This window comes from Meleagris gallopavo, chromosome 23 (assembly GCF_000146605.3).
Source record: "Meleagris gallopavo isolate NT-WF06-2002-E0010 breed Aviagen turkey brand Nicholas breeding stock chromosome 23, Turkey_5.1, whole genome shotgun sequence".
NCBI lineage: Eukaryota > Metazoa > Chordata > Aves > Galliformes > Phasianidae > Meleagris > Meleagris gallopavo.
Genome location: NC_015033.2, coordinates 4,295,240 through 4,303,669, shown reverse-complemented (window position 1 = coordinate 4,303,669; position 8,430 = coordinate 4,295,240). Strand labels below are relative to the sequence as shown.

Below are 8,430 nucleotides of genomic sequence, written 5' to 3'. Positions count from 1 at the left end.
GCCGCCGTCAGGGCCGGTGACGCCACGCGCGCGACGCGGTAACGCCCGGTGTGGCGCGAGTTGATGACGTCACATCCCGCGCGACGCGCGCGCGGAGCCTACTTCCGGCGGGGTCCGCTTTCAGCCGCCATTACGCGGCCCCGCGGCCGTCCTGCACCGCTCCGATCGGCCCTGTCTGATCCCCGCGGCCGTCAGCTCCGCCCCGTGCCGTCTCACGCACCGCCCTCAGGGCCCTGCGGCCACTTCCATACCTCCTCCGCAGCCCTGTGTCTGTACCCCTCTCGCCTTTATTTCCGCGTCCGCACTCCCCGTATCCTGCGTCCCACTCCTCCAGACCCGCCGTGCTCCTACGTCCACCTGTCCCGGGTCCCCATAGCTGCACCCGCGATCCCCCCATATCAATCCCGCGGATCCATACATTTTCCCTCCGTAAGCATCTGCTCCAGGCTCCCCCACGTATTCAACCCCGTGCCCACACCCCCTGTGCTCCCTTACCAGCCCCACACCTCCACGCCCCACCCCACTCCTCCCCCACACAGAACCCAGAATCCACCTGGAGCCCTGTGTCCCCCGTTCTTCCTGGATTTCAGATGACAGCCCCAGGCGCAGACCCGCACACGACTCCCACACTCGTTCTCTCTCCTTTAATGGGTGTCCCAGCACAGGAGGGTGGGGGGGCCCGCTGCTCCCGCCAACACCCACGATTGTCCCTTGCGCCCCCCACCCAGGTGCCACCCCAGGAGGCACCCGAGCGGCCCGGCCGCCCCAGCGTGGCTTGGGTCGGGAGTGGGGAGGGGGGTGTAAACATTCTTGTGGGGTCCCGGCCCTCCCAGAGCCATCCCAGGGCAGCGAAGCACCGTTTTCTCGTGGCTTTTTGGAAAAATAATAATAAACCCGACAAAACTTGTCCCCCAAGCTGTGTGGGGGTAAGAGGGGGGCTAGGAGGGGCAGGGGGCGACGGCAGAGCTCCCCACCGCGCCGTGCCGCAGGTCGATGGGGTGCCGGGGGGTCCCTGCGGGTGCCAGCACCAGGCCCCGCACACATCCCGACACGCCAGAGAGGAACTTGCCGGCTGTGAGGCTGCGTGGGTCTGGGGCACCACCTGCAGGAGGGGGGGACATGTGAGTGTGGGAGCATGGGGACGCAGCACCCCACGGTCCTCACGCAGGTCTGCTTCCCGTGTCCTGTCCCACTTCCCATGTTGCATCCCAAGCACCATGCGTCCCCTTTCCACGTCCCCTCTCTTGTCCTATCCCATGTCCCACATTGTGTCTTATCATACGTCCCCTCCCACGTCCCACCCCATGCCATGTCCCATGTCCCATTCCATACCACGTTCTGGCATTCAATTTGTGTCCTGTCCCATCGCTCCCAGTGCCTCATTATGCCCCATCCCGCATCCACATCCCCTGGTGTCCCATCCTGTGTTTTGTATCCCATCGTGTACCATACTTTGTAGCATCTTCTGCCCTATGTCCCATCCTGCACCCACACCATGTCCTATCCCATACAGTCTCCTATGTCCTCCCTCCGCCATACTCCATTATGTCCTACCACATATCCTGTCCCGTCTGTACTGTGCCCCCTGCCATGTCCCACGTCCCACCCCACGCCCTGTGCCCCCACCCTCCACCTCTCCATACCGATGTAGATGCTGCCCTGGGTGTTGGCCATGATGTTGGTTCCTGGGGACTCTCCAAACACTGGCTCCTCCCCGTCCACCTGCAGCCACCCGCGCCGGCCCTGCCTATGGGGCAGCATCAGCACTCATGTCCCAACCCCAACCCCCAAACCATTGTGTCCCGACCCCACCTGGCCGCCATCACGTGGTGCCACTCGCCATCATTGACAGGGTCTTCGGAGATGATGGTGGCCTCGCCGCTGCCCAGCTGGTAGCTGTGGGGACACAGGGCTGAGCATGGGGACAGATGGGTGGCGTGGGGCCCCAAGGGACAAAGGTGTCCCCCCTCACCTGAACACCAGGTGCCCATCTTTCAAACCCAGCCCCACGAAGTCTTTGGCTTTACCACTCTCCTGTGGGCACATTGGGGCTGTGAGCGGGATGGGGACAACCCTGTCCCCTACCCTGGGCTGGATGCCCTGGCCGTGTCCCCGCTCACCGCCCCGTGCCACAGCAGGAGCCCCTCAGTGCTGCTTGTCCTCAGCTCCAGCTCAATCGTGTCCTGCAAATCAGGTGCGCTGCAACGAGAGGGACCGGGCATGGGTGCAGAGCCTGGGACAGTGCAACACCATGGGTGCAGAAATGCAATGGTTTCAAGAATGCAGCAGGTAGAACACAATGGGTGCATGAATGCAATGGAAACAAGAATGCACTAGGTGCAAGAATGCAATGGGTGCAACACAGCAGGAGGGGTGCTAAGTTACGATGGCTGTGATGCTGCAGGAAGGGATGCAGCACCATAATGGATGCAAGTGCAGCAGCCTTGAAGGATGCAACGCCACGGGAAAGGTGCAATGCTGCAACTGGGGCAATGTGGTAGCAAGGGCAAAGTATGCTGGAAAGGATGCAATGCTGCAATGGATGCAGCATGCAGCACCAGGAGAAAAGTCCAATGCAGCAATTGCTGCTGCAGGAAAGGGGCACAGCACCCTCCGTGGGCACAGTGCCGGGGAAAGGTGCAGTGCAGTGTGAAGAGGTGCAACATTGTGATGGGTGCAGTGTCACAAGGGTCCCAGTCCCTGCTATCACTCACCCACGGGGGAAGAGGTGGCCGGGCAGGGCCAGGTAGGAGCCCTCACTGAACACAGCGCTGAACTGCCCAGGTGTGTCTGTAGGGAGATGGGGAGAGGAGGCACCACTGAGCACATCCCCAGCAGCAGTTTGGGTGCAAAAGGGGAAACGGGTGCACAGCACCCTGGGGAGCGTACCGCTACCACCACTGCCCTCCTGCCAGTCCTGGTCCAGCTCTGACAGCGCCCCGCCTGCGGGTGAGAGGGCGATGGGGACCGGTGGCACATCCCCACATGTCCCCACGTCCCCGCACCCCAGCTCACCATGCTGGCAGTAGGGGCCGCCATAGCCATCAGGGCAGATGCAGCCGTTGTCCTTGCAGGTGCCGCCGTGCAGGCAGGGGTTGTGCTCCAGGCACCGGTCGGCCATCCGCTCGCAGCGCGGCCCTGGGGACACGGTGGTGACACGTGGTGACACAGGCACGCAGGGTCTCGGCACCTCCTACACCAGCTCACGCGCGCAGCATGCAAGCATAGCACACGCACACTGCACACACACCAGGTGCACACAGCACGCACACACCCAGCCCCACGGCACTCACCGCTGAAGCCAGGGGTGCAGAGGCAGCGGAAGGGAGGGCTGCCAGCAGGCAGGGGCAGGCAGCGGCCCCCGTGCAGGCAGGGTGCATGCAGGCAGGGTGAGCTCTGCCTGCACTGCCCCACGCCCCGGCTGCGCAGGAAACTGTACGACAGATCCACCTTCTTCCCATTGATAGAGACCTGTGCCAGACACAGGGGTTTAACCCAGGGTATCCTGCACCCAGGGCACCCCGCATCAATGCCCGGGGGGCTCACCTCGCCAATGCACCCTTGGAATGAGGCGTTGGTGGGGGGCCGCAGGGGAGGTTCCACTCCTCCGAGGTAGAGAGGGCTGTGCAGGTTGAGCCCCTGGCTCTTGCCAGGTGAGGAGCGCTGCACCGGGGCGCTGCCATCCACCACCATCGTCCCATCCTTGTGCACCCGCTCAGCTGTCACCCGGTGCCAGCGGCCCAGTGCTACTGGCTCGACGCTCCGCAGCACTGCTGTGCCTGCAGTGTGGCAGGATGATGCCATGACTGAGCACTGCCATCATCCCAGGGAAGTCTGGGGGCACCAGGACTGCTTGGGGACCCTGGTGGTGCCTGGGGACCTGAGTGATGCCCTGGATGATGCTTGGGAACTCCAAGGATATGCTGGGACCCTTGTGGTTCTCAGAGACCCCAGTTGTGTCAGAATACCCCACGGACACCAGGAAACCCAATGGTGCCCAGAGATGCTGACAGCTCCCGGGGGCCAAAGAGATGCCGGGGCACCCCAGATATGCTAAAGTTCCTTTGTGACATTTGGAGAATCTGGCAGTGCCTGGGGACCTGAGTGACACCAAGAAACTCCAACTGATGCTAGGGGAAGAGGGGGAGGGCAGTAATGCTCGGGATCCTCAGTGACAACAATGATGCCTGGAGACCCCAATGATGTCTGGGGACTCCACTGACATCCAGGGATCCCATAGTGCTTGGGAACCCCAGCGATGCCAGGCCACCCTGGTAACCCACATGGTAACACCGGAGCTCTCTCGGTGACACCAGGCCCCGCTGTGCCATGCCAGCCTACCTGAGCCCAGCTCATAATGGAACTCGAGGTGGCCGCTGACCATGGCGAGGGCGACAAAGTCCTCAACTGGGGACGCTTTGCCAGCACTGAAGAGCAGCAATCCGTCCGGTGCACGTGGCAGGAACTCGGCCTCCACTCGCAGCTCATGGTGCACGTTGGTAAGGGGTGAGTACGAGACGAAGGCGCCCGCCTCATCGAAGGATGGCACGCTCACTGCCTCCCCTGCAGCACTCACATCTCAGCACCTGTCCCCACGGTGCCCCCCTCCCCTGGCTGGTACCTCATGCCCTGACTCCACCATCCCCATCTCTCAGGGTAGTCCCTGGTCCCATTTCTGTGTCCCCAAGGTGGTGTCCAATTCCCCATCCCCGCTGTGTCCATGATGACCACATCCCCAGGCAGCAACTAGTTCTCTGTCTCCATCCCGCCTGTTTCCCCAGGTTTGTCCCAACCCCATCTCCGTATCCCCAGGGTCATCTCCATCTCCATGTTTCTGCCGCAGACTAGATCCATGCTCATGTCTCCAGAGTGGTCCCAACCCCACATCCGTGCTCCCAGGGGGGTCCCAACCCCATGCCTGTGTCCTCAGAGTCATCTCCATGCATGCCTGTGCCCTCAAGGTTGTCCTATCCCCATGTCCCTGTCTCCAGGGTTACCCCATCCCCACATCCCTGCCTCCGGGGTTGCCCCCAGCCCCATGCCTCCATTCCCAGGTCAGTCAGAGCTGTGTCATCCCCACTCCAATGCTTGCGCCCCTAGTGTCATCCCCATCCTCCATACCTGTGTCCCCAGGGGGTTCCAGCCCACTGCCCTTGCCCCCAAAATCGTTCTCATCCCCATTCCCATGTCTGTGTCCTCAAAGTGGTCCCCCTACCCCCCATGCCCCTGTCCCCAGGTTGGTCCCATGCCCATGCATATTCCCAGGAGAGTCCCAGCCTCACGTCCCTGGCATTGTCCCCACCCGGTGCTCCACCCCTGGCTGTGCCCACCTTCAGTGCACCTCTCCCCCATCTTGCCCAGGTGGCAGCGGCAGCTGTAGCCCTGCCCATCTGGCCGGCTGATGCAGGTGGCGTCGGGCCCGCATGCCTCTGCCCAGGGACGGAGGAGATAGAGACAGAAGATGAGCACTGGGGATCCCCACACCCAGAGGGCAGCAGGTGACGTCCTTGTGCCATGGGCGCTCACCTGGGTGGCAATGCAGGGCCTGTGAGTACTCGCAGTTGCTGCCGGTGAAGCCTTGGGGACAGCGGCAGATGTAGGTGCTGCTCTCTGCATCCTCGCAGATGCCGCCATTCTGTGGGTTGGGGACACACATAAGCACCAGGAATGGGACCAGTGGAAGGGGACAGCGCGCATCATCCCCGACCTCACCTGGCAGGGCTGGTCCTGGCACGTGGGACAGTTGGAGACGCCGTGTGCCCGCAGGTCCAGCTCTCCAAAGGCCACCTCCTCGTTCTGGATGCGCAGCTGGCGCACACAGCCTGTGGGACACAGCAAGGCGACACACTCAGCCCCACCCCGAGTGCTGGCCCCCTGCACCCACTGTCCCACTGCATACCCACGAAGCCACGGCTCAGCCCCGTCTTGGCCACGACGGCGTAATCAGGGTACCCACCAAGGTACAGCTCCTCATTCAGGTCCAGCCCTTGGAATTTGCCCTGCAGGCACAGGGGGGTAAGCACAGCCGCCCCAAATCCCTGCACAGCTGTGGGGTGCTCACACCCTGTACCTGTGAAGTCCCGTTAACGGGGGGCTGCCTGTCCACCTGCAGTGAGCCACGTGTCAGGTTGCGGAAGAGGCGCACGGTGTGGTACTTGCCCAGGCGCAGCGGCGTCGGATCCCGAATGGTGGCCATGCCAGAGCCAGCATCGAACCTACCATCAAATGGGGAGATATACAGGGTGAGGGGGGTGTTGCCTCTCCGGCTGGCAGTGCTTTCCCGTGCTCTCACCTGAACTCGGGGCGCCCGCCCACCAGCCCAAAGGAAATAAAGTCGGCGCCGCTGCTCTTGCGCTGCCCATTGTAGAGGAGCATCCCTATGGGGACACAGAGGGGTGAGCATGGCTGCAGCACAGGGCAGCCCAAACGCACCCCAGGGAGCAGGGAGAGCAAAGGTCCCCGGGGTGGGCGCTCACCTGAGTACAGGATGAGAGCTAAAGGAAGAAGAGAGATGGAAAAGAGGACAGACAGACGGAGGAGGAGAGAGAAGTGAGAGCACGTCTGTGTGGCACGGTTGGGCTCAGGGGGCCGAGGGGCCCCCACGGTGCTCACCATCGGCAGCATCAGGCCGGAAGGTGATCTGGATCTCAAAGGTCTTGTAGGCGTCCTTGATGGTGGGCAGCGGCAGGAAGGAGCGGGGCGTCTGCGTGAAGTAGGGCACCAGGCGCTCTGCGGGGACATGGGGTTCAGCACGGACAGGGATGCGGTCCCCCCCAGCCCGTCTGTCCAGTACTCACCTCGCACCTTCAGCACGTAGAAGGCTGTCTCCTGGCCGCGGCGGTTGCTGGCAGCACAGGCATAGACACCAGCATCCTCAAGGCGCACGGCTGGCAGCATCAGAGCCGTGCCCTCCACCCGCGCACCTTCCGGCAGCTCCCCCTCCAGCTGTGAGGACATCAGGGATCAGCACCCATAGGGCGCCCATCCCTGCCTTCCCATAGCCTCGTGTCCCCGCATCCCTGCTCACCTTGCTCCAGCTGATCTCCGGCACGGGGAAGCCAGATGCCAAGCAGGGCAGGACGGCTGCCGAGCCCACCGACACCTCCTTCACCTCTGGCTGCCCGGCGATGTGTGGGGCAGCTGCGGACAGACAGAGCCGTCACCCCTCATGTGGGGGTTGGGGACACCCTCCCCACACCAAGTCCCCATCTGCACTCACCCTGCACGTGAAGGATGACGTGGGACTGCACGGTGCCCACAGAATTGGTAGCAGTGCAGCGGTACTGCCCCGCGTCCGCCCGCTCCACCCGCTCGATGGTCAGGGTGCCGGCACGAACCAGCACCCCCGGGCGGATCCGGCCCCCTACTTTGCTCCAGGTGACGTGGGGTTGTGGTTCGCCCAGCCCTACGCACTCCAACTCCACCTCTGTGCCTGCCAGCACCGTCTGCACCGCCGTCCGGATGTTAATCAGGGCCCTGGGCAGAGCTTGGAGGGGGGAACAGGATGATTTAGGGGTGACCCTGGGCAAGGGGAGGCACTGTAGGATCTGGGGAGGCAACCAGCAAAGTGAGGGACTGGGGGTACCAGGGTGCCCATGGGGAGAGGTGGGAAGAAACAGTGTCCATGGGTACAGGGAGATGAGGGGTTCTGGGGTACCCATGAATATGGGGAAATAGGGGGGGTACCAAAGTGCATGGGGAGAAACAGGGAGCATTGGGGTGCCGATAGATGTCCAAGGGAGAGACGAGGGGTACCAAGGTGCACATGGATGGGAGGAGATGGGAAGCACCAGGGTGCCTGAGGGCAACAATCAGAGAGATCAGAGGGTAGCGGGGCACTAAGGGGAATGGGAAGAAATAAGTGAGTGTTGGGGTGACTATAGACATGGGAAGAAACAGGAATACTGTGGTGCCTGTAGGCATACAGAAATCGGGGAACCAGGCTGCTGCAGAGCATGGGGAGAAAGTGGGTATGCCAGGGTATCTGAGGGCATGGGGAAAATAAGGGGTATCAAAATGCCCAGGGGCATGGGGAGGGACTGGGGTGCCTACAGGGAGAAAACAATGGTACTCAGGGGCATGGGGTGATGAGGGTACCAGGGAGCCCATGGCAAGAGCAGGCAGACTCAGCAAGTGCCCATGGGTAATGTTCGGGGGAATGAGGAGCACTGGAGTATATGGGGCTGGGGTCAGCAGATGCCTGTGGGTGCAGCAGAGGCTCGGGGCAGTGAGGTGCTGCCGTTTGCAGGGTCAGGTCAGTGTGCTCCTACCCTGCACAGCGAGCGTGGCCCTGTCCTCCGCCTGCCCACCCGGAGCGCTGGCGCGGCACACGTACACCCCCTGCGCCCCTTGTGTCAGCTCTGGGATCCTGCGGGACACAGGGCACACACTCAGTTGTGGGACCCATGGGGCACTGCCCGCACCCCACAC

General features: G+C 62.8%; 2 protein-coding genes across 2 annotated transcripts in view; both read right to left on the bottom strand.

The window, feature by feature from the left end:
* Window positions 1-397, bottom strand: part of LOC100549236 (basement membrane-specific heparan sulfate proteoglycan core protein) — a 17,811-nt gene extending 17,414 nt beyond the window's left edge. Inside the window, exon 1 of the mRNA XM_010723011.1 lies at window positions 217-397. Coding sequence (XP_010721313.1) covers window positions 217-397 — 181 coding nt within the window. The remainder of the gene's footprint in view (window positions 1-216) is intronic.
* A 232-nt stretch (window positions 398-629) lies between these two features.
* On the bottom strand, window positions 630-8,417 carry HSPG2 (heparan sulfate proteoglycan 2). The gene is made up of 23 exons (XM_031556676.1): window positions 8,271-8,417; window positions 7,220-7,486; window positions 7,028-7,140; window positions 6,798-6,945; window positions 6,613-6,729; window positions 6,477-6,494; window positions 6,293-6,377; window positions 6,071-6,215; window positions 5,900-5,999; window positions 5,713-5,822; window positions 5,527-5,635; window positions 5,331-5,429; window positions 4,342-4,563; window positions 3,547-3,779; window positions 3,294-3,471; window positions 3,016-3,138; window positions 2,890-2,943; window positions 2,715-2,790; window positions 2,121-2,199; window positions 1,973-2,034; window positions 1,813-1,896; window positions 1,644-1,747; window positions 630-1,102 (listed from the first exon to the last, which is right to left on the bottom strand). Exons 4-23 carry the CDS (start codon window positions 6,895-6,897, stop codon window positions 939-941), a joined length of 2,262 nt encoding a protein of 753 aa, XP_031412536.1. The 5' UTR covers window positions 6,898-6,945; window positions 7,028-7,140; window positions 7,220-7,486; window positions 8,271-8,417; the 3' UTR covers window positions 630-938.
* Between the last annotated feature and the right edge of the window lie 13 nt (window positions 8,418-8,430).

Excerpts from the sequence above, each read along its gene's own strand:
- HSPG2 (XM_031556676.1), bottom strand. The coding sequence starts at position 6,897 with ATGCTGCCAGCCGTGCGCCTTGAGGATGCTGGTGTCTATGCCTGTGCT. Across the intron at positions 6,216-6,292 it reads GGCGGGCGCCCCGAGTTCAG|GTTCGATGCTGGCTCTGGCA; the intron begins GTGAGAGCACGG and ends ATTTGATGGTAG. Across the intron at positions 2,944-3,015 it reads CGGCCCCTACTGCCAGCATG|GCGGGGCGCTGTCAGAGCTG; the intron begins GTGAGCTGGGGT and ends TCTCACCCGCAG.